Raw genomic sequence first — 24,387 nt, forward strand, 5'->3', positions numbered from 1 at the left:
TGGGATGTTGCTGCTGGTATCTGCCTACTGCAGGAAGCAGGAGGTCTAGTCACCACAGCTAATCCACCGGCCAACAACGAAACCGCCAATGTGCCCGAGACACATCTCGGTAGCCGTCTCTACCTAGCCATCCGTCCAGCTGGCGACACGGCGACAGAGACAGGTCGACAGAGCCAAGAGAGAACCGTACGCGAAGTATGGCGGCGTGTAGAAACATTGGACTACTCGCGACCAGGAGTGTAACGCATAGCCACAACAATACTATAATCATGCTCCCAGGCACGACCGAAAGGACAGCATCGCGACAGCAACATTGAGTCATGGCGCGGCTGCTTTATCATACTTTGGATTCATGGCATGATTCATATCCTGGCCTGCTCCAACGCACGATTGATGGCCTGTTTAACTTCTTCAACAGGTAACTGCTCAACCGTCTTACCATGCCACAAGGTATGCTGGGCCAACCCTTGATATATCATCGCTTCCGTACCGAGGATAACCTGCCAGCCAGCTTTTTCTGCAATAGCACCAAGCTCCGTCCAAGGCGAGGGATGATAGCACATCTCAAGCATAGCACCTTTATGCGGCTTGTTCAGCAACACCTCAGCAACCCTTCGAGCTTCCTTCTCCGCTTCAGTCTTGGGCGGAAAGTTTGGCACACAAGCAACAATAGCACCCGGTCCCGCAAGTCCCTCAGCCTCCTCCGCGGTCTTGACATGCACCAACCCATCACCATAACCCTGCGACTTGCACCAGGAGATGACGGCATCGACCTCTGCCGGATCCCTGTTGACGAGATACACCTCCGGACACTTCATGTACGCCACCAAAGCATACACGGCCGAGCGCGCGGCCCCTCCACCGCCAATGACCATACCCGGCCGGCCGTGAAAGACTTCATCAGGATTGGCGATGTTCTGGTAGAAACTCTCCCGGACGCCGATGGTGTCCGTGTTGGTGCCGATGATTTTGTCCCCTCTGCGGAAGATCGTATTGCAGGCGCCTACTGCCCGGCCTTCATCCGTCAGTTCGTCCAGATGTGGAAAGATGGCCACTTTGTGGGGCATTGTGACTGCGGAGCCTGAGAGAGACGTCAGCTTTGCTTGCGACTCTGCACGTGTTTGGGTGAGGGCTGCGTACCGTATAGCCGATCGTCTTTGATGAGTCGAAGGAATTGGGACATGTCTGTCGATTCGAGGAGTTGGAAGTCCCATGGCATGCCGAGTTGCTCGAAGACGGTGTTGTGGAAGAGCGGCGAGAACGAGTGTGCTACTGGGTAGCCAAAGAGGTATCCGTGTCGTTCCACATGGTCGACTTGTGGCTCTGGGGCTGTGATAACATTTTGCTGTGGTTGGACTTCCATATCCTGGTCTGTCGCCGCCCTCTAGCTTGTTGCTATTTGTTGTCGTGATGCTCTCGGAGATGCTGATCATGCGGAAGTGAACCAATGTACACGAATGAGAAGGACCAAGCCGAAGTGAGTACTCTTCTCGGAGCCGACGACTGTTTAATACTGAATCAAAGAGAGCCAATGAATGCTCGCCTGTTCGTCAGCTGTGGCATATGATACTTGCCATTACCTACAGATCCGGCTATCTCGGTGGACCATCGTTCTCGTGCCGTCAGTCCGCATGCAAGAACAATTTGCAGAACCTCTGCACGGGCCGGATCTCTCTTTATCCCAGGGCTCGGCGTCTGACGGCAGTGGATCAGCGTGGCATCCTGTGGAGACACGTGGAGTATGGTGCATTTCTCCACCTTTCACCATGTGGTCCCCGCCGAGCTTTGCCATGCCAGGCAAGGATCAGTCGAGGCCTCGTGATAGCGCGAGAATTCTTTTCCTGCATGAGCAAGCCGAGCATCGCGGCAAAATTACCTCGCCAGTGACTTTCATTCATCCGTCCTACGACGTTACCCCGTGGGGCTTGCGAAGGTGGTATAACAGTTAACCACGTTCCCCAGATTCGAGTTCTCGCTTCAAGTTCACAGCCTTTCGAACTCTGTCTATCTGCTCGGGTCAGCGTCGAAGTCTATCGGGTTCCTGGAGTCAAACAGTCGACAACCACAAACAGGCACGACTGGACATTGGAAGTCCGCCATCAGGATGGGAGGCTTTCTCACGTTGGTCGAGGATCGACCTACACCCAAGGCGGTGTACAACTGGAAGGTGTATGCATCAGCAGCGATGGCCAGTTTCGCGTCGTGCATGATAGGATACGATTCGGCCTTCATTGGCACGACGTTGGCTCTTCCTTCGTTCATGAGCGAGTTCGCGTTTAGCGAGATGTCATCCACCCATCTAGCTCTTGTCAAGGCGAACATTGTGTCAGTCTACCAGGCTGGTGCATTCTTCGGCTCCCTCTTCGCATATCGTAAGTCAGACCATGTTTTCGAAGCACGATAGAGACTGACTAGACTTAGCTTCCGCCTTCTACCTGGGTCGCAAGCAGAGCTTGATGATCTTCTCACTCGTCTTTATCCTCGGAGCTGGTCTGATGCTGGGCGCAACCGGCGACCGCGGCCTCGGACTCATCTACGCTGGACGAGTCCTTGCAGGCATCGGCGTTGGAGCAGCATCCATGATCACACCCATATACATATCTGAAATCGCCCCGCCCGCTATCAGAGGTCGCATTGTCGGTATCTATGAGCTAGGATGGCAAATCGGAGGTCTGGTTGGGTTCTGGATCAACTATGGTCTTTCAGAGACCATGGCTCCTAGTCACAAGCAGTGGATCATTCCATTCGCAGTCCAGCTGATCCCAGCTGGTCTTCTCTTGGTCGGTGCCTTCTGGATCAAGGAGAGCCCGAGATGGTTGATGTCGAAACACCGTCGAGAGCTGGCACTAAAAAATCTTTGCTGGATCCGCAGCTTGCCTGCCGAGGACATCTACATCGTTGAGGAAGTTGCTATGCTTGACGCAGTATTGGAAGAGCAAGCCTCGACTATCGGCGAGGGCTTTTGGGCTCCCTTCCAGGCTGCTGGTCGCGACCGTAAAGTGCAATGGCGCCTGCTGCTCGGTGGCTTACTCTTCATGTGGCAGAATGGCTCAGGTATGCGTCGAAGGGTCGATGGCATCGTCTGTTCTTGAACATAGCTAACATCCTTCTCTTTGGCAGGTATCAACGCCATCAACTACTACAGTCCGACGGTTTTCAAAGCCATCGGAATCACTGGCACGAACACTGGCTTCCTCACCACTGGCATCTTCGGCGTAATCAAGACAGTCCTCACCTTCGTCTGGATGCTCGTCCTCATCGACAACCTCGGCCGCCGAAAGCTCCTCATGATCGGTGCTGCCGGCGGGTCTGTCTGCATGTGGATCATCGGCGGCTACATTTTCACCAGACCCATCTCCTCAGGCGTCACCTCCGACTCCCTCAGCTCCGGCGGCATCGCCGCAATGTTCTTCTTCTACCTCTGGACAGCCTTCTACACACCCTCATGGAACGGCACGCCATGGGTCATCAACTCCGAAATGTTCGACAACAACACTCGTGGCCTCGGCCAGGCTTCTGCATCCGCCAACAACTGGTTCTGGAACTTCATCATCAGTCGTTTCACACCCCAGATGTTCAACAACATGGGCCCAAGCGGTAGCGGCGTATTCTTCTTCTTTGCCTCGATGATGATCGCTTCGATTGTCTTTGTGTGGTTCCTGATACCAGAGACCAAGTCGATTCCTCTCGAGAGCATGGATCGTCTCTTCGAGATCAAGCCAGTCCGCAAGGCGAACAAGATCATCATCGAGGAGGACCGAGCAAGAGAAGCTGAGTTCCGTCATGATGCCGAGGGCGCGGGTCTGAGCGTTGGGAAGGAGAAGCTGGAGCAGGTTGAGCGTATTAGTGAGAGGAACAGCGACGTCTAGTCGACTCGCTACGCATGGGTGGCTTGCCCACACGGGGCATATGAGAAGAACGGTCACCTGTAGGATTGTACATAAGAGAACTGATGATTGAGCCTCGTTCTCATACTTACTGCATGCACTGTCACACTTTCTATGCTTCTCGGGGTGCTCCTTGGATATCTTCCGCTGACAAGTGCAGGCAAAGCGCTCTACGGCTCCAACACTTTGTTAAGTCCGACACATCTATCTCGATCGGCAGACCAGTATCAAGTGCTCGTCGAACCGCATCGCAGACTACAAGTGCCTGCAGACAATCTTCACCAGTACATCTTGGTTCCGCTATTCCTTGGACGACACGCACGAAATTTCGAACTTGCTCATCGAAGGGCACTTCCGAGCCTACCGGTATAGTCTGCTCTTGCAGGGAATTGGACCAGCTCTTCGCTGCATCGCCATAACTACTGAGCTTCATATCACCTACGCTTAGGGTGCCTTCCGAGCCAAAGATTCTATATAAATCCTTTCCAGCCTGAGGAATCATCGGATTCTCGCCGGTGCCGCTCTCGAAGTTGTGCATGGACGGTGTCGCATCAGACAAGATGAAAGTGCCCACTACGCCCGAGGCGAACCTCATGAGTATGGCCGCTCTTTCCTCGGCGGCATGTCCGCGTTGCGATAGTGCCTGCTCTGCATGGACCCGCACTATGGGCCCCATGAGATACTGCAAGATATCTACCTCGTGGATCAGGTTGATCAAGATAGGCCCTCCTGTTCCTGACTTTGCACGCCAGTCGGTAGGTGGTAGGAAGCATGAGTCAGGCTTACATGTAGCCCAAAGACCTGAGATGGCTATCAGGCGGCCGATTGAACCCTGCTCAAGAGCTCGTTTCGTTGCGGTCACATATGGATTGAAGCGTCTGTGGTGTCCGACCAGGAGGTGTTTACCAGCGGCTTCTGCCGCAAGTAAGAGTTGTCTTCCTGACTCCAAGTCCGTCGCAATTGGTTTCTCCACAAGGACATGGATGCCGGCGGCGAATAGTTCCTGACTGACAGGCACATGCGTACTATTCGGAGTGCAAACGATGGCCGCATCTGGGCGGCACCCTGTCTCTAGAATTTGCTGGATGCTGCTAAAGAAGGGCACGCTATCGAATGCTTCAGCAACCAATGCAACATCGAGTCGAGGATCCACAAAGCAGAGGAGAGATGCTTCTGCACACCTCTTGACACTTTCTGCATGTCTCGGGCCAATAAGACCTGTGCCAATGATAGCGATGCCGATCGTCCTCAGCTGAGCCATGCTGCTCACCGATGGAGCCGCAGCGAGTGTTGTTATCAATCAAAGCTTCTCCTTGCGTTGAGGACGATACAACTCCGGATGCGAGGGTGAAACCTGATACGGAACTGTGTTTTCGTTCTGCTTCACGGATGTAGTGAGGTCGGGACCCGCTCCGGAATGTCTTTACGATCTCAAGCGAGATCGAGTACGCCGTTCTGGCCAGATCCGGACATCCTGACGGAGTGTGTTGCACCTGCAGGATCAAGCACCGTGTCTCAAGTGACACCGAAGCAACGCCTATGCCAAGACGCATGCACGTGCTCAACCAAAATACCCGGTCCCACTGCTTCTCCACCCGAGCATCCGCGCCCAATGTCTCCGCTTCAACTCTCTTGCAGCCGCTTTTGTCTTCTTCCACGCCACTCGCGCCAGCCGTGCCACGGAACATTCACCCACCTCAGCGAAGAACATTATCGCGTAGCACACTATACGACGCAAAGAGTACTTCCAGGTGGGTCGGCCTTGATTGCGATACCTCCGTCAGACATGTCGCACCACGCGAATAGGGATCTACGCGATGCGGTACGGATTGGTGCAACGTTCACATGCCCTTACTTCAAGTGTAAGGTTTCATTGGTCTCTGTTTCTTATCGTGCAGCCTTTCCCTTCTTACTGTATATACAGTTCCGCAGGATCGAGAAGACGTTGAGCACCTCATATCATATCATAGCTTTGTCTTCCCATTCAAGGTTCCCCGAAGCCCGCGGATCAAGACGTCAGATCATCTCATATCATTCAGAGTCCATCCTGTTCAAAGACCCCAGGTACCACACCACTCGTTCGCTGGAAGTCAAGCCAACCCGAAGATGCCTTGCAAACCCGCCATCTGCTCCCACTCCCTCGGCCGGGCCTGGGTCCACGATCTCCCCTCCAAGCTCGACCAAGCCGCCCGTTATGGCCTGGACATCGAACTCTTCTACGAGGACCTGCTCTACATCGTCCAAGAGTTCCCCGGCGGCGCAACCCCGGAGAACCACATCAAGGCAGCCCACGAAGTACGATCCCTATGCGACACCAGAGGGATCAAGGTCATCTGCCTCCAACCCTTCATGCACTACGACGGCCTCCGGAATCGAGAGAAGCACGCGGAGCGAATCGAAGAGATGAAGCTGTGGATTGAGATGGCACATATTCTTGGCACGAAACTCATCGCTGTGCCGTCGACTTGTTTGCCAGACGAGCATGTCAGTGGGGACATGGATCTGATAACTCAGGATATGCTTGAGATTGCGGACCTGGGCGCTCCGGAAGGCATCGAGTTCGCATACGAGGCGTTGTGCTGGGGCACGCACGTTGATACGTGGGAGCAGACGTGGGAGGTCGTGTGCAGAGTGAATCGACCAAACTTCAAGATCTGCTTGGACACGTACAACTTTGCTGGCCGGGTGTATGCCGATCCCACAAGACCTTCTGGAAAGAACCCGAACGCCGATGCAGACATGGCCGCATCGCTGAAGCGTTTAGTATCGGAGGTGGACGTCAAGAAGATCGCTTTCGTCCAGGTTGTCGATGCCGAGCGCTTGTCGGAACCACTTCTTGAAGGCCACCCTTTCTATAACCCAGAGCAATGTCCCCGTATGAGCTGGTCCCGCAACTGTCGCCTGTTCTACGGCGAAGAGGACCGAGGCGCATATCTGCCAATCAGAGCCATCTTGAAGGCGTTGATCGTGGACCTGGGCTACGAAGGATACCTCAGCGCCGAGCTATTCAACCGCAGCTTGACCAAGGCCGACAGTGATGTTCCAGAAGATCACGCGCGCCGAGCCGTGGTATCATGGCAGAAGATGGTCGCAGACTTTGGTATTGGTCGGAAAGCGGAAGCGCCCAGCACTGCGAGACTCTCGATTGAGCAGCAACCTCGGGCTCAGTTATGACCTGCCGTAATAAAGGTTTAGAGTTGGAAGTATAGATATAGACAAGCATGGGCGGAGTTGCATTGTACAGATACCCAGAGGCATTGAATGGATTCGAACTTCATGTCACCAGTCCTTGCTCAACCTGCACCCTCTGTCGTCCCACCAAAGTCTTGTGGCATGTCGCCGAGGCTTTCCGGCTGCATGTAACCCAGTAATGGATCTGATGGCTGGTAGACGTCAGCACCAAAGAACTCAGCCAAGTCCAGATCTGGCCCGAACCCGAGGTTCTGCATGAAATTTGGGTTGTGTGTAGAGTCTGTTCTCTCCAGCATAGCGAGCTCTTCGAAGATATCTCCGCCGCCAGTGGCGGCATGGTCAATGCTACCCGCCTGGAAGCTGTATGGATCACCTGCCTGAGAACCAGTATTACTTGTCCATGGGTCTGATATGCCTGCAGACGTCGCTGTTTGAGCTGGTCCATTGGCAGCAAAAGGTTCCGCTGCTTCGTTTGGAATGCTCATGAACGGGTAGTGCTGTTCAGAGGATGCATCACCGACAATTGCTGGTCGGGGGCCCCATCCTGCTGCTGGAGAAGGGGTCGTGCGGCCATGATGCTGCACAGACAAGGACCCTGCCTGGTGCATGCTCTCTGTGGGACTGTCCTGAAAGCTTGGGGTGTGGTCCATTCCCTTAGCAGCCAATACCCTCATTGGATGTAGTCTACTATTGGCGGCAGTCGCATTGCGCAACAGAATGGACACTACACCGAGGCCGCTCGGCGCTGGAGGGATTTGCCCGGCTCCAGCATCTCTTGCCGTAGCACTCAAAGCAAGACGTACAAGGGCATTGAACGTGCTTATCGATCTTGCAGGGGATTTCGCTGGCGTCGAGCTTGAGCTTGCAGCCGGATCGTTCCAAGGCTCCCACTCTTCTAGACCGTCTTCAACAAGCAGTCCGAGAGCTCGCACATTGTCATGCTTGAGGTGCCCGACAGCTCCGGTGTGCGAAGCAACGACTTGCTCCAGCAGAAATGCCGCCAATACTGTATGCTTGACACGAGTCCCTCCGAGTGCGAATCCGAGACCTTGGCCGGACTGGTAATGCGTGAGAACCCTGACAGCAGACCCGATAGTGAGCCACGCAGCCAGATAGGAACTTCTGGCGAGTTCGATAACGCCGAGTATAAGCAGTGCTTTGACATGGCCCAACTGAAGTCCATCGTTCGTCGGGATGAGTGCTTTGGCAATGCTGTGACACTGTTCGAAACTGGTGCCAGACTGTGGCCCGATACCGAACGCTGACCAGGCCATGATGCTCCATAACTCGGCATATTCCGCAGCACGGGCTTCTGCCATAGGCAAGCCTTCAGCTGGAAAGCTATACATCAATCTCATAATATCGTGCTTCTCCGTTATTGGCAGCCAGGTCTGGGTGAAGGTAAAGTAGTGTTCCAGCAGAGCCCATGAATCCTGGGGCAGAACAAGTGAGCGGGCAGGGGGGAGGTCCCTCGCGTGTAGATGTTGGCTAGGTAAGACGTTGGCATCACTAGTTGTAGTGATCTCCTGATGCTCCGATTGAAAGGCCGCATTATCACTAGGCACTGAGAGGGGCGGCGACTGGTAAGAAGCAGTAGTCAGATCCCTCGAGCTGCTGGCCTGGGGAATGTCGATATCGCTTCCAGAGAGGAGCTGCTCGATCTGTCTGCTGATGATGCCGCTCCTCCATGTTGCATGGAGAACTTCTGCCGCAACAGCATCTTTGAAAGATATCACCCTATGAGCCGGCTCGTGCGTCCTAGGAAGTCGCTGCGAAAGCTGATTCTCACTGTCTACAAGTCCAGGCCTGTCAGCTAAATTGCTATCACGATGACTGGGCTGAGCTGAAGTGTGGCATTCGCCTCCCACATCCGATGCGTTACAGCCATGAGTAAACATACCAGGGAAGCGCTGCAAGATCCATGCTAATGTCAGCTCCAGCGTCCTGATATAGTTCGGCTGAATGCCTCTCTTCCTGGGCTGCTCATGGTAGGTACACGTTCGGCTCTGCGTCTCACAAGTGTGACACGTGGGCTGAGCACCGTCGCATTTCTCCCGTCCAGCTCGGCACTGGTCACACGCTCTGGAGACACGAACGCGCTTCGCTTTGTCTGCTTTTCTGGACGAAGACGTCGCTTCCAATGGCCTCTTCCCATTCGCGTTCAGACCTTGTGTCCTCTCAGCAGGCGTCTCGTTGCCATCCTCGGTCATGGCAGCGCATCATCGCACACGAGGATACTTGAGGCCCAGCTTGCTGCTCGCGAAGATACTGGTGAGAGTGGAGAGTGGAGAGTGGACGTGAGGTCCCGTTTCCTAGTGTCCCGTAGCTCCGTTCTAGCCGTGGTCTCCGCCTGGGGTGGAGGTGGGCTGGTGGGGTCTACTTCGGCGTCGCGGTCGACGATGAGGTGGTCATGTTTGGGCATCGAAGTCTCATGTCTGCTCCGAAGCGACGGGACTCTCCCACGCGACTACCGGGACTCGTCTTCAGGCATCGCTTCCTTCGTCACCTGCAGGTGGTCACGTTGGCGAGGTTGCAAACCTTGTCACCTCGGTCGTCGTTGCCTCTTGATTCGCTTGCTTGAATCCTTTTCCCCGGACCAAGCAAGGCGCTTCCGCTCCCGGCAGAACAGCATTGCACGTCAGATTGTCGCCCAAGGACGTTGGATGCACTCCAGATGTCTGCGGTGTGCTAGTGTCTCTCCACTGTGGAGCGACACCACATGTTCTCACCTGACTTGTCACACCTTCCTGATGGTCTTGCGTGGCACCCGGATGTCCCTGGACGAATGAAGTGGCTCATACCGTGAAATGGCAACTTCAACACACCTTTCATCGACATTCACGCAGTCCCGTCCGACAGGCACATGAGCTGTTGCACTACGGCGCGAAAAGCAGCACCTTGGCGTTCGCTGCAGACTGGAAGCCATGGCGACAATGCATGCTGGCGTAAAGCGCTCATTCCAAGAGATGCATGCCTTCGATGCAGCTTCTCCATCCAGACCTAACTCGAAGGAGCTTTTGCAGCAAGTCGCCAGGTCAAGGGAGCCAAGTGCCACCCCGACACCACCCAACGCCATCGCAGTCAACGCCACCGGTCTCAACTCGCTGCCGAGAACGGCATCCTTCAGATCAGATGCCTCTATTCTGCTGATCGGGGTGCGTGGTGTGGGTAAAAGCTCTCTTGGATTTCTTGCAGCCTCAGCATACACCAGACGCCTTGTCGAGTCAGATAGGATCTTCAGCGAAGTCACTGGCTCAAACAGACAAACCTTTCGCAAGTCGGAAGGAACCGCGGAGTATCATAGAAAGCATTGCGAGGTCCTGAAGCAACTTCTGGCCACACACAGCAGACAGTGTGTGATCGTGTGCAGCTTCGCCGATTTGGAAAGTGACGGCGCCAGGCTGATACAGGACTTTGCTCAGACACATCCTGTCATATATGTCACTCGGGATGTTCCGGGTATTCAGACATATATTCGAGTGTGGTCAGACGAGAGGATACAGGACCTGATCAGAGCCAGCGAGCCACTACTCAGAGACTGCTCCAACTACGACTTCTTCAACGTCTCCGAAACTCTACACAACAGTTCGCCTCACGATGGGCCCAGACTGCCGCACAGTAAAGGCACCAATGGTCCGTTCCTTACTCTCAAAAGAGCCGAGCACGACTTTCTCAAGCTGCTACGAAACATCATCGGTGACCATGACCGTGGAAGATCTCACCAATCAGCATATCCACTCTCACAAATCAGTGTGGACAAGCTTGAGTTTACCTCTGCGGTCACGATATCCGCAGAGGACATCGTGGCTCAGAGATTGAATCTTGACGATGCGCAGATTGGTGTCGATGCAATACAGCTCGAGATCAGCTTGGTCCCAAAGCACAGCGAGTCATGGAAGCTCGGGAAGCACAGCTGCTTCAATCTGGTCAACGAGGCCTTCGCAATGCTTCGTCGATCCACAATTCTGCCCATCTTGATCGAGGTCGCGGATCGAACAACTTCGACGGCAAAGACGCAGGTCGCGAAAGCGGAGCTGTTGGATTACTGCCTACGACTGGGCCCAGAGTATTGCGCTGTCGATCTGGCAATCGACGACGGCCAGCTCAGCTACCTTGTGGCCAGCAGAGGGCGTACGAAACTCGTGGGCGAGTTCATTGCCCCGAAGCGACTGACAGATGGGTGGCGAAGTCAGGAGTGCCTAGACATTTATCAAAAAGCTCACCGACTGGGCTGCGATCTTGTCAAAATCACCATGCCAGATGGGACTCTTGCTGACAACTTCGCGATCCAAGCCTTTCAGCAACGTGTTCAATCCTTACATAATGGCGAAGGTCCACGATTGATTGCTTATGGTACTGGCCGGCAAGGTCGCACATCCATGTGCTTCAACAACATCCTCACGCCCGTCGCCCCGTATGCCGTGACCGTGGATAGCTCTGGCGCTGGCCTGAGACCCGGCGATGGTTATCCACTACTCACTGCCAAAGAACGGAACGCAGCTCTCTTCGCCAGCTTTGTGCACGAGCCCATGCGTTTCTTTATTTACGGCGCGAACGTGAGCTTCTCGCTTTCGCCCGCAATGCAGAATGCAGCGTATGAGGCGTGCGGGATGCCACATTCTCTCAGGACTCACTCTGCGTCGAATTTGGACGACTTCGCAGCTCTCGTCCGCGAAGTGGACTTTGGCGGCGCTGCAATCGTACAGCCCTTCAAGACTAGGGCGATCCCAATGATGGACATGCTCAGCCCGCAAGCAAAAGCCATTGGGGCACTGAACACCGTCATACCACTGCGAGACGATGCAGTCATTCAATCCACCGCTGGCGAGACTGGCATATTTCAAGGACGACTCCGGACAGGTCCAGTAAAGGCACTGTACGGCGACAACACAGACTGGATCGGCATCCGTGCTTGCATAAGACGCGGACTGTCGCCGGCAAACACTGTTCGACCTCAAAGTACGGGACTTGTCTGCGGTGCTGGAGGCATGGCTCGTGCGGCAATATATGCCATGATCTCACTCGGCGTCCAGCACATTTTCGTCTGCAATCGCACCAAAGGTAACGCTGAAGAGCTGGCCGAACACTATAGCCGTCTAATCAGGTCGAATGGCATAGCCGAACTCAGTCCAGCGAGTGCTGCCCACACATCCGTTACCGCGCTGGAATCCTTCGCAAGCGAATGGCCACAGGCAATGCGGCATCCAACCATGATCGTCAGCTGTATTCCCACGCAGACCACTGACGGCATCCCAACCAATTTCACATTACCGAAGGACTGGCTGAGCAGTCGAACAGGAGGGGTCGTGGTTGAGCTGGCGTATATGCCCATCGTAACGCCACTAGTGCGGCAAGTGCAGAGTGAAGGCCGCAAGGGGTGGATCCTCTTGGACGGCTTGGATATGCTGCCCGAACAGGCGTTTGCGCAGTTCGAGCTCTTTACTGGAAGAAGAGCGCCACGGACTCTTATGAGGGATGAGGTCTTTAGGCATTACAGCGAGGATGAGTATCCGCCTCATGGTGCTTTGAATACGGACTCGCCGACACATTCGTAGCTGCATCGGCAGAGCACGACGCCACGGATGAGGTCCCTGATTGAATCCAAAATAGATAGGATGCAAGCACAAGCTCGATGCTGCCGATATACTTGCTCTGAGACCTAGGTCTTGAGGCCCTTTTCGTGAGAATTCTTACTCTGCTAGCGCAGGAGGACTTTAGAGCCTTAGTGGCTCGGGAGTGGAGAACGTGCTCACATCATTACGCCTTCGTGCGCCTTCATATCCTGCCTGGTAACCACTCAGCCAGCTTCTCCAGACTACCGAAGCCAACAGCCTTCGACGTCTTGAAAGTGTTCCAAAGATCTCCCGCGGGCTTCGGGTCCAGCCACTCGACATCCTTACGGCCTCTCGTTGTTTCACGATCGATCAGTACCGCATTCCAGCCAGCTTCCAGCGCACCTACGACATCTTTGTCGTACTCATCGCCAACGTACACCTTCCGCCACTGCTCCGGATCGCGGTCGGCTTCAGACACTCCGCCCTCTCCGTCCAGCTTAGTCTGCAGCACTTCCTCCGCGGCAGCAAAGATTCGCTTGTCCGGCTTCTCGTGTCCGACATCGTAGGACATCACCGAGAAGTCAACGTCATCTTGCCAGCTGGTTGCTGGCATGTTCTCGAATTTGGTGCCGTATCGTACAGGGCTGATCTGCATGCCCAAGGATGTGAGGATGTCGGGGACTCGATCGTCGGAATTGGTAATGACGGCCACAAGAACTCTGGTGTCGCTCGCTTTGTGCGACTCGCGTAGCTGTCGTATCAGCGGAACCGCATCCTTGTATAGACAGTACCCTTCATCGCACCAGAAGCGTTGCAGCAGCTTCGGCACGAGTTCTGTCGGCATCTTCTGCTTCTCTCCGAGCAAAGGGGCGAATGTGCTGGTGATGATCTGTACGAGAATCAGTCACTCACGTCACAAACGGTGCAACCCTGCTTTCATACATTCCCCCACCACTTCTCAGAATCCATACCCTTCGCCTTCCCAAAATTCGGATTCTCTCTCGCCTCCTGCTCAAACGCCTCCTTGAAAGACCTTCCCACATCCTCACTGCTGAAGCCGCCAAGTCCAAGTGCTTTCGCCACTTCGGTGTACTGTTGCGGGACTGGCTGGCGGGGCTTGAAGAGGGTGCCGAATGCATCGAAACATAGGAGTAAGTTCTTGGGAGGCATGTCTAATGATGCCGCCGGGTCGGTCGATTGCTTGCATTTCACCGGGTAGCCATTGAGTCAGAGAGTCGTTTTGAGTGTTTTGCCAAATTCTTGGGTAGGAATTTCGGTGATGAGGCTGGATGGTAGAGCGCAATGTCACTTGTTGGTGGTGTAGTCTGTTGGAGCTTCAGGTCTTGTTTGCAGCTAATGTGGTGCGAGACGAGATGTGATGTTGTTGATAGAACGCTAGCATAAACACCTAGTGCACTCGGCTTCCTCGATCGTCGCGTTAAACCGCGACGTTTTAAACAAAACAGTATATTAGGCAATAACGAAGCGCTTATATATGGTAATATATATACTAGAATGCTCGCCTATATATACGTTATCGAATACGTGCCTTAAAATGCTATATACTAAGAGTACACTATCTTCTTGGGATGAGATGCCAGTATGCTCTTAAGACATCAGACTACCCAGTCCAGCGTGCTATGGATGCAGCAGCCGCAAAGATTAGACTCCAAAGGGACCCCTCTGCACCAGCAAGACCAGCAAGAACCCCCTAGAAGAAGGCAGACCTAGAAGAAGCCTACACTCTCCAAGCCCAGCTTGAAGCACAGGAGGCTCAACAGAGAACAGGCAGACAGAGGGACAAACAAGACAAGAAGAAGCAGACACTGTCTGAACAGATCGCAGGACTTCTCTGGGAGAAACAGTGGAGAATCAAACCACAGAGACCAAGAACACCAGCAGCTCTCCAACAGTTTGGCAGATACAACTACACCCTCTACACCAACCTCAAGAGGGCTGAGGCAAGCCTAGCAATCCAAACTCGCTCTGAGCACATTGGACTTAGAGCATATCTACATCAAAGACGAGTCCCAGGATACAACACAAAGGCATGCCCCTGTGGCTACCCTTCCCAAAACCCTGAGCACATGCTGTTTGTCTGCCCAGACTGGTCAAGGGGAAGAGAGATCTGGAGAGCAAAAGCGAGGGACAGACGACACCACAAGGCCCTTGTTAACAGTCAGGAAGACCTGCAGAGAATGGTCAAATAGGTTATATCAGAAAAGTTTTTAGCTCAATTGTCCCTTGCTGAAGAGACGGAGAGGTGGATCGAAGGGAGGGAAGCAGCAGCAGCAGCAAGAGGAGGGGGAGGAGGAGGAAGAGGTGAAAGCTCAGGGTAGCAGGCAAGGTAGTCTAGGAGGCTCAGCCCCAGACACTAGTGCACCCTGGTGGAAGGAGAAAGCAGATCACTCACAGCAACAAACCAGAGGTAGAGGAGGGAGGCTTTCACTTGCATATGCAGGTTTCCTACCCTAGGTATTCCATAGCTCCAGACCCGCATAGGCCGAGAGGCACTACATCGGGCAAATGAAATATCTATCTATATACTAAGAGTCTATTTTCCCGAAAGCAAAGAATAGCAAAGTCTTAGCGCTTATCGACGTCGATAATTTACGACAAACTTTTGTATATATAGCTATAACTCCTAACGTTACTACTTATAGTGGATTTAATATTACGAAACTCAAATTATCGATAGATCTATATTAGTTCTATATTTCTAGAAATTTGTATTCTCGTATCTAGCTATACTACGAAGTTATATCTTATTTTCTGATTTTTTTTTAGAAAACTCGCGATTCAGCGGACCGGGAAAGCCGAGTGCACTAGGTGTTTATACTAGCGTTCTAACGATGGAAGGATAGAGGTGCTCGGCTTGACGGAAGCGACGCCGACGCCGCTTGCTTCGTTCACTTGTATGAAGCGCGGGTCGTAGGCTAGGCAGAGACAAGAGGATCAACATACGCTTCTATCAGCCGACTACATACTTTCACATGCTCGTTCGTGTGTAGAGGCCTTTGATCGCGCGACATTAGATACATTTCAGTGCAGAGGGTCGTTCGAGGGTGATGAGTCGGAAAGAGCGATAACAGCGTTGCACGTTTCACATCTTCACAAGCGAGCTTTTCCTTCATTCTTACATCTTGATGACTGTCTTATGAAGCGCTTCTCTTCTAGGGTCGTGAGTCTCTTTACTATTCGAACATAGACCAGCTTGCTAGCATTCTAGAATAGTCTGCTCGAAGGCAGCTCTAGGTATGAAACTGGGGAACCTCGATTGAAAATACAGGGTAGTGGCTGCAAGGTGTGAAAACCCATCTCATTTGAGAGCAGTGCCAGTTGATGCCCTGAGTCGTCGCAATGTCCCCTGCCAAAACTTATATCGTACTCTTGACGCGCTTTCTACCGTCTTGTGTCGAAGATCGCCCGGTCGTAGGCTGGACAACCTGCTATGTGCTGCTGCACGTGTCCGCACTTCTTGTCTTGCTTATCGGCCATAGCGATGCGTGAAAAGGATGTGAAGTACGTAAATAAGGTAGTCTAAGAACTTCAACGTTCACGATGTCGCTAATTTTGTCGCGATCCGCCGGCTGCCTAAGGCAAAATCACATACTACTGCTACAACTGCCGGGCCTAATCAATGCTACAAACCCTGCACCCTGTAACCCCCATTTGAACCCTATAACCATCATCTCCACTCGTTAGTTACCCCTATAACAGATGGACTATCTATAAACCTACTCGCGCTCCGCTCAGACTTACTACAACCTAACCGTAGCGTTACTCGAACATCGAAATGAAGCTCATTATAACGATCTTCTCTTTGGCCGCTTTTACCAGCCTAGTAACGGCCAACTGCAAAATATGTGCAGGCAATACGGCTGGATGCGTCGGCGATGGCAACATCTGCTCTAACGAGTACAAGTCGATCAAGGGCGGATTCCTATTTTACAAGATTTGCTGTGAAGATACCGGTTTTCCGAGTGTTAGCTGTAATCATAAGGGAGAATGGCAAGTCGCTGAATTGTTCTAGAGCAATTCTACAGTCTTGCTGATATCTTGTGAAGTAATGATTAATAACCTGGTCTTAAGACTCTTCAGATCGTAGCGGCTCGTTAAGGGGAGAATAGCGCCGGCTATAGCGAGAGTATCGTGTTTAGTGGTGTCCCCAACCTTAGAAAGGAGCTTGCATGCGGAAGCAGAACACTCCCGAGGCGACGAGGTGGAAGTGGTGCGTTCTGAAATGGTCTGCTCGAAGACTCGTTAAGGTGTAGCTACGTAACATATTCTCGGTCAAAAAAGGTGCTGTTAGCGGTTGTGAACTTCCAAGGGTAATCGTAGCGGAGTGGAGCTGTCGCGTGCACGATGGGCAGCAGCCCATCAAACCTTAGGCAGTAACCGCTAAGAATCAGGTGATTAGTTAGTTACCTAAACAGCCTTTTTAACGGCAGCCTCTTTAATTCTTAGATAGGCATATATAATAACGTGCTGTACTACCGAGCGGGCCACACTACAGAGCGGGCCACTTTTGCTAAGAACTGTAACGTGCTTCACTACCGAGCGGGCCACACTACCGAGCGGGCCACTTTTGCCAAGAACTGTACCACTTCCACAGATACAGCTATGCAACCACCATTACAGCGTATATTGTCTTCAAACGAGGCCAAACTGACCTTAGCTGTCCAGGCCACGAAACGCGACGCGACAATTACGAATCGACTTGCTACAAAGGTATACGACGCGTCTCGAACTATACTAGGGTATCGATTAAATAGACGACCTCCTCGGGGTGACTACGAGCCCAATTCGAAGAAGCTTATAGAGCTAGAAGAGAGGGTGATACTTACTTAAGTATATACTCGAGCTAGATCTTAGAGGTTTCCCGCTATTAAAGGCTAGTATACGAGCAATGGCCGATTCATTACTATAAGAGAAGGGTCTTAAGCCCGCTAGTCTTAATTAGATAGACAGGTTCATTAGGCGGTATCGTGAGCCAAAGGTTCGTATAATACGTAGATACGATCGTTAGCGAGCTCTAATAGAAGATCTAGACGTTATTAAGAAGTAGTTCTTACTTATACATAATATAAAGGAGAAGTATAGTATCCTTAACTAGGACACCTATATTTTCGACGAGACAGGGTTTATAATAGGTGTTATTACGTCTTAGAGCATCGTTACGGGTTCAGAAAGGCGTAGTAGAAAGAGGAAGGTCGTTCAATAGGGTAATAGAGAGGGAGTAGAGAGATAGCGTATTAGATAGCTCTTATATAAAGCAAGATTAGTAAGCTACGTAAGTCTAACGAGGCCCTTATATAGCGGAAAGCACGAAAGCGCAAGTACATTCAGTCTAGAGGGTCTCTAACCTTTGATAAGGCGTCGCAATTAATACCTCTAGAGGATACTAGGAGGTAGGAAGTGAGTAGAGAGTCGCTAGATAGTGTTCGGCTAGTACTAAGGCTACGACGCTATAAGCGATATAGCGAGTCGGGGCATAACGTACGCACCTATTAAGTAGACTTGCTAGATAGCAAAGAATCTAAAGAGGAATTGTCCTCCTAGTAACAATTCTATAGGGTGTCGTCGTGTTAAGATACCGTCGTAATTAAAGTAGAAGTAGTATAGTTCTTAGTAAAAGTAGCCCGCTTAGTAGTATAGCCCGCTCGGTAGTAAAGTACGTTATACTACCTACTTTTAAAATACTCTATATAACGTAAAGTACTAGTAAGCTAGGAACGCTAGTAAGCTAGGAATTTTGTCTTAGTACGACTAACTCGTATTCTTTATTAATCGTTTTTACTACTATTAAATAGAGAACTAGTGAACTTAATACTCTTATCCGATTTAGAATTGTTCTCTTTATCTTCCTAGTACGTTCGTACGTTATAGCTAGTCCGACCGTAGTTACTATACCGCCTATTAAACAGGTATAGTATATATACGTATAGAAGTTAGGACAGGTAATAGGGAATGAGGAAGGACTAATATAGTATTCGACGGTATATATATTACGGTAAAGTAAACTTCCGCTTAGTACCTACGCGTAGTATAGATAGAGGCTTCGGGATCTCTAGTAGTTCTCCCTAAGTAAGTAGCAATAGGAGGTTAGGGTTATATATACTATAACGTACTTTACTACCGAGCGGGCTATACTACCGAGCGGGCTACTTTTACTAAGAACTATACTACTTCTACTTTAATTACGACGGTATCTTAATACAACGACATCCTATAGAATTATTACTAGGAGGACAATTCCTCTTTAGATTCTTTGCTATCTAGGAAGTCTACTTAATAGGTACGTACGTTATGCCCCGACTCGCTATATCTCTTATAGCGTCGTAGCCTTAGTACTAGCCGAACACTATCTAGCGACTCTCTACTCACTTCCTACCTCCTAGTATCCTCTAGAGGTATTAATTGCGACGCCTTATCGAAGGTTAGAGACCCTCTAGACTAAATGTACTTGCGCTTTCGTGCTTTCCGCTATATAAGGGCCTTGTTAGACTTGCGTAGCTTACTAATCTCGCTTCGTATAAGAGCTATCTAATAGGCTATCTCTCTACTCCCTTTTATAAGCTAATATACCCCTTCCTATAACGAGTTTAGCGATGAACCTGCCCGGGCACATATTTTGTTCGTTACTAGTGTCGATTAAGAGTCGAATTCTTTTGTAGTTTATAGTGTCTTCGACTCCTAAGGGGTAGAGTCCGGAGCTAGAGGGGTTAGCGTACGTAGCTTAACATTAAGCTTGTCTATTACTACCTATAGATTAAATAGAACTAAACTAGCGCCTCTAAAGCTCGATAGGATGTTCTCCTATCTAAATATAGCGTTATAGGCTATCCGGAAGGCGCGTAGGAACTCTACTTTATCGATATAAGTAATACGCTAGCGTACTAAGCCCGAGAGCTAAGTACCGTATACCTTCTTTAAAGGCGAATAGTAATCTATATCTAATAGCTAGAGTAAGTACGAGGCGTACGATAGTATATATAAGGCTAAGATCTTGTATTCCTTATATAGATTCTAGAATGCCTTCGAGTTATAGCTCTCGTAGCTATCGATAATAAGTAGTCTCTATACCCAAGTCGTACGAGCTATAGTATACTTCTAGAAATGCTCTAGCTACCGTATACCGAACTTATTATTAGTCTAGCCGTTCTCTATTAGCCCGATTATCTAGTCTAGACCTAAGTTACTGTCTTACTACTAGGTACTAATGTACTGTTTGCCTGTCAGGGCGAGAGCCTGGCCTGTGAGATGCAAGGGTGAAAGCGAGAATGCAGGTGCGAAGTGCAGATATAAAAGGGTATAGTATAATTGCTACACAAAACAAAAGACGAAGGAAGCAAGAGAGGCCTGGGGAAGGCCAGATATTTATACGCGACCCTCGCGAGTGCGTGTCCCCGCATCAACAGGGCTAACCCGTGCGAAGCCGCGCTCAGCAGCTTTGCTCAAAACCTTATTCCAACCTGCCCTACGTTCCGAGTCTTCCACGTGCTTCTTCCAGGGTCCAGCGCAGTCACGGGTGCTCGCGGGAGTGCCGTGAGTCACACAGTCACGAGCCGAAGTGAATCTGTCAAGGTTTGGTAGAGGGGTGAATTTGGAGGGCTGGGTCCCGTAGTGAATGTTGCGGGGCATGTGATTCTTGGCGCTCACACACCAAGCTGGACTGTCACTTCTTGACGACTTCTGAGCACTCTGAGGCTCTTCTGTCCCCACCTTCTGTACTCTCTGTGGGGAGACCATGACATTGCCTATAAGAATAACGTAGGGTAGGAGCGCTATTCCGTCTATATAGATAGTCTTAATTACTATTACCTATTCTCTATTACCCTATTAAACGACCTTCCTCTTTCTACTACGCCTTTCTAAACCCGTAACGACGCTCTAAGACGTAATAACACCTATTATAAACCCTATCTCGTCGAAGTTATAGGTGTCTATTACGGGCGAGAGTACTATAATAGGATCGGGCAAAGATATATATAGTTACGCGAGCTATCCAAGAGAGGGCGAGAGGCGCGAGAAGATAAAGTAGCGCGAATCGAGCTAGCGGGTACTAGCGGCCGCTAGCGCGCGGGCGTACGGCCGACGATAATATATTACGAGGCAGTTCGTAGAAAAGGGCTATCTTATAATAGTACCCTCCTTCCTCGAATAAGGAGCTCCTACGACGCTTCTACGTTTAATACTCGGAGCGTATAGGGGGCTATCGCTAGTACTAATACCGGTACTAGTCTCGAGAGCTTTATCGAGGAAGCTATATTTATGCCGCGTTTATATATACGGTCCGAGGATTAGCGCTAGCCCGTATTAAGTTACCGGCTAATCGAGTCCGTCGAAGGTAGGCTTAGGTTTATCTAGGTATCGCTAGTAGAACGCGATATACTATATATCGTTATACCTAATCTTAGAATCTACTAGATCCTCTACTTCGTACTCCTCCGATACCTAACCTTCGCGTTTAACGATTACGGGCGCTAGTAGTAGTTTACGTTATCTAGGCATTCCTTCGGTTATAACGCGGCGTAACTTACTCGTATAGAACACGTTATACATTTATATCCTATCGCTAAGTTCGAGTTTATACGAGCGTCTACCTACGGCCTTAACGACTCGAAACGGTCTAAGGAACTTATAATCGAGTTTCTTACTTAGGCGTATAGTCCTAATGTTACGGGCATCTAGTAGAACTATATCGTTAGGCTAGTAGGTAGGCGCTAGCGCTCGCCGAGTGTTTATAGCGTCGGCCGTTCGTACTTACGTAAAAGTATATACGTCGCGTAGCTTATCTAGGCGGTCGCGGCGTATAGACTCGAGTACCCGCCGTATTTATACTTAAGTATCTTATATATTATTATCTAACGCGTTAGCGGCCTCGACGTTAGGTACTTCCCGAGCTATAACTTATAGTTTAGCTAGGCTACTAAACTCTATCCGCGGGTAGCGGCTAGAGTCGGCGAAGAATAGAGTCATTCCGGTACTTATAGACTCGTAGTTATTAAGGGCGAACTCGGCGTCTAGTAGTAACTCGACCTAGTTATCTTGTTAATAGTTAGTATAGGCGCGGATATACTATTCGAGTACTTAGTTCGTACGTTCTAATTGCCTATCCGTTTCTAGATAGAAGGCTATAGAAAGATTTTAGTAGATACTAAGCCTTACGTAGAGTCTACGGAAGAGCGTACTAACGAATTACGTACCTCTATCGCTTACGACTATCTCCGGTAGGCCGTATACGGGAAATATATACTTATAGAATAAGGTAGCGGCGTACTTAGCGTTTAAGTTATTAGTAGGGAGTAGCCGTACGCGTTTAGTTAGTATGTCGGTAACTATTATAATATGTTTATATATTAGTCTAGTATCGGGATCTTTACTAGCGGGTAGGTCGACGATAAAGTCTACTACGATATACTTCTATTCGTAACCGGGCGTATAGTATAGGGATAGGGTGTCTTACTTTATTAGTCTTAATAGAGTCGAGCGCCTATATATTAGGTAGGTTCTATAATATATAAGCTTCTATCTAGATATAGGGGTATACGACTAACCCGGCAAATTAGCTTAGGATCCTCGGACTATAGGTAGACCCGGCGCTACGGTAGAGGAAGTACGTATAGGCAATATTACGGAAAGCTAAACAGAATATAGTATTATACTAGAGGCTTACTACGTCTATATAGGGGGCGGACTTTCGGTAGTTACGACTTCTATATACGGCTATTATACGGCTAGTCCTTACCTATAGTAGCTAAGTATAGTCCTTAGGCGAGAGGGCCTACCTATTAAAGGGACTCGTCGCGCCGTTAGTAAAGATCTAAAACTAATGCCTAAGGAAGGTCACCGGGGTATATAAGTCGATACTAATAAGGATACTTAAGTACGAGACCGCTATACCGCTAATCGACCTATATATCTAGGGACTACGGACCTCCTACTTAGACAAGTCGGTATAGTATCTAGTATAGAAGGTCATCGCTAGTATAGTCGTAAGGGCCTACGAATTAGTACTAGCGTATAAGGGCATTCGACCCGGAAACGAGCCGAACTACCGGGTAAGGGACGAATAGCTAGTAATATAATAGGAGGGTAAGAAATTGTTTATAGAGCAACTATAGAAAGAGAGGTAGAACAACTAGGTTATAAAGTATAGTAGACGCCCTTAGCTAGCGGGATAACCTAAGGAATAGTTAGCTACGAAATCCGCGGTTAAGTACTCCCCGAAGCTTATCTACTACCGCCTTACGAGGGTATAGAGTAGTATAGCAACCTAACTACGAAGCGAACACATCGGCCTCTAGGGGTACCTATTATAGAGGAAGGTTCTAGGATACACGAATACTAGCTACCCCTACGGCTATCGCTCCTAGAACGTACGGCACGTACTCCTCGTCTATCCGAGGTGGTCGCTAGGAAGGGGGGAGTAGATAGTAAAGGCGAGGAACCGGACGATTAGGGCACTTCTTAATAACGCTAAGGACCTACGGCGCATTACGAACTAGATACTAGAGAAGGGCTAGCTAGAACAGTACCGCCTAGTAGGAGTAGTATAGGAAGAGAGGGCACGACGTAGCGCGAGAAGACCGGCTAGGAGCGGGGGCTAACGGGGTAGTGATATAGACTACTTACGTTTAGGGGGAAAGCTAATCTAGATAAGGAGAGGTCGGGGGCGGGAAGGGCTTTTACCTATTCGGGGTTCCCTTTATATATAACAATAGATATATACCTATATAGGCCGGATAGGGTCCTAGAATAGGGGAATAACAAATCATCCTATCTATCTATATACTAGGTAGTATCGTACGTATCTTACGACGTTACTTACTATACTAGGCTAGAAGAGGTTTTACCGTTATAGCAGATTAAGAGTCCTCGCTATACCTTAGTAGCTAGCTACTCTACTATTATAGTATTTACGTACTATCCGGGTATAGAGGTTCTAAAAGGCTAGGATATATAAGGCTTTGTCGACGTATAGTCGATCCGCAATAATTTCATAATCTAATACGGCGATCTTCTATTATTATAGCTATACGTTAGCGATCCCTTACTAGAGATCGGACTTTAGTTTAAGTATACGTATCGTTATAGACCGGCTATTATATACTTCTATATATAGTTCTTCTTTATATAACTCCGTTTACTCCCGTTCCTCTAGTAGCGTAGGTTCGTCTAACGGCTCTATACTTCCTTCGATAGGTTACTTGTTACTAGGTATCTCTTCGACTAGGACTCTATTATCTAGTTCCGAGTCGACGTTACTACTTACTTCGGCGTTGTTTAGTTTAAGTAACGGCTATATTACGTCTCGCTAGGCGGGGCGGGTTAGTCGCCGGGGGGTAGCGATATGACTAGTATAGTAGTCTTCTTATTTATCGTCCGAGTTATAAATTAATAGTACTTAATAGTTTATTAGTAGGTCGTTCTATACTTATATAGCGAACTAAGTAATAATGTCTAGGTTATAGGGTTTTATAATAGTCTACTATTAATACTACGTTCTAGTATCGTCTACCCCCGCCGGTATGTCCTAAGAGCGACGGGTAAGACTATCTAGTTTCGTTACTTAGGCGCCCGGGCAATAGGTGATCTTAAAGTTAAATTAGGATAGAAACTTAGCCTAGCGTACCTAGCGTCGGTTAAGCTACTTAGTAGTTATAAAGTACTTAAGATTACGGTAATCGGTAAGTACCCGAACTAGTTTATTGTCTATAGCGCCGATAAGTTCCTGTTACTATTCCTTA

At 50.0% G+C, this 24,387-nt stretch overlaps 8 protein-coding genes across 8 annotated transcripts; 4 read left to right on the forward strand and 4 right to left on the reverse strand.

Annotated features, from left to right (window-relative positions):
- Positions 1-362: 362 nt before the first annotated feature.
- CLAFUR5_10641 (Quinate dehydrogenase) lies at positions 363-1,363 on the reverse strand (the record flags this gene model as incomplete). Its single annotated transcript, XM_047909789.1, has 2 exons — positions 363-1,111; positions 1,141-1,363. 2 exons carry the CDS (start codon positions 1,361-1,363, stop codon positions 363-365), a joined length of 972 nt encoding a protein of 323 aa, XP_047764415.1.
- A 741-nt stretch (positions 1,364-2,104) lies between these two features.
- Positions 2,105-3,869, forward strand: CLAFUR5_10642 (Quinate permease; the record flags this gene model as incomplete). The annotated part of the gene is made up of 3 exons (XM_047909790.1): positions 2,105-2,372; positions 2,422-3,054; positions 3,121-3,869. 3 exons carry the CDS (start codon positions 2,105-2,107, stop codon positions 3,867-3,869), a joined length of 1,650 nt encoding a protein of 549 aa, XP_047764418.1.
- Positions 3,870-3,999: 130 nt separating this feature from the next.
- On the reverse strand, positions 4,000-5,148 carry CLAFUR5_10643 (UDP-N-acetylglucosamine 3-dehydrogenase; the record flags this gene model as incomplete). The annotated part of the gene is made up of 1 exon (XM_047909791.1): positions 4,000-5,148. The coding sequence occupies one exon, from the start codon at positions 5,146-5,148 to the stop codon at positions 4,000-4,002; it is 1,149 nt and encodes a 382-aa protein (XP_047764417.1).
- An 845-nt stretch (positions 5,149-5,993) lies between these two features.
- On the forward strand, positions 5,994-7,061 carry CLAFUR5_10644 (3-dehydroshikimate dehydratase; the record flags this gene model as incomplete). The annotated part of the gene is made up of 1 exon (XM_047909792.1): positions 5,994-7,061. The coding sequence occupies one exon, from the start codon at positions 5,994-5,996 to the stop codon at positions 7,059-7,061; it is 1,068 nt and encodes a 355-aa protein (XP_047764420.1).
- Positions 7,062-7,180: 119 nt separating this feature from the next.
- Positions 7,181-9,289, reverse strand: CLAFUR5_10645 (Quinic acid utilization activator; the record flags this gene model as incomplete). Its single annotated transcript, XM_047909793.1, has 2 exons — positions 7,181-8,871; positions 8,980-9,289. The coding sequence occupies 2 exons, from the start codon at positions 9,287-9,289 to the stop codon at positions 7,181-7,183; spliced, it is 2,001 nt and encodes a 666-aa protein (XP_047764419.1).
- Positions 9,290-10,003: 714 nt separating this feature from the next.
- Positions 10,004-12,634, forward strand: CLAFUR5_10646 (Quinate repressor protein; the record flags this gene model as incomplete). The annotated part of the gene is made up of 1 exon (XM_047909794.1): positions 10,004-12,634. One exon carries the CDS (start codon positions 10,004-10,006, stop codon positions 12,632-12,634), a length of 2,631 nt encoding a protein of 876 aa, XP_047764422.1.
- Positions 12,635-12,854: 220 nt separating this feature from the next.
- CLAFUR5_10647 (uncharacterized protein) lies at positions 12,855-13,804 on the reverse strand (the record flags this gene model as incomplete). Its single annotated transcript, XM_047909795.1, has 2 exons — positions 12,855-13,523; positions 13,577-13,804. The coding sequence occupies 2 exons, from the start codon at positions 13,802-13,804 to the stop codon at positions 12,855-12,857; spliced, it is 897 nt and encodes a 298-aa protein (XP_047764421.1).
- A 2,626-nt stretch (positions 13,805-16,430) lies between these two features.
- On the forward strand, positions 16,431-16,711 carry CLAFUR5_10648 (uncharacterized protein; the record flags this gene model as incomplete). Its single annotated transcript, XM_047909796.1, has 2 exons — positions 16,431-16,645; positions 16,702-16,711. 2 exons carry the CDS (start codon positions 16,431-16,433, stop codon positions 16,709-16,711), a joined length of 225 nt encoding a protein of 74 aa, XP_047764424.1.
- Positions 16,712-24,387: the final 7,676 nt, after the last annotated feature.

Source organism: Fulvia fulva, chromosome 7 (genome assembly GCF_020509005.1).
Source record: "Fulvia fulva chromosome 7, complete sequence".
In the NCBI taxonomy this organism is placed as follows: Eukaryota; Fungi; Ascomycota; class Dothideomycetes; order Mycosphaerellales; family Mycosphaerellaceae; genus Fulvia; species Fulvia fulva.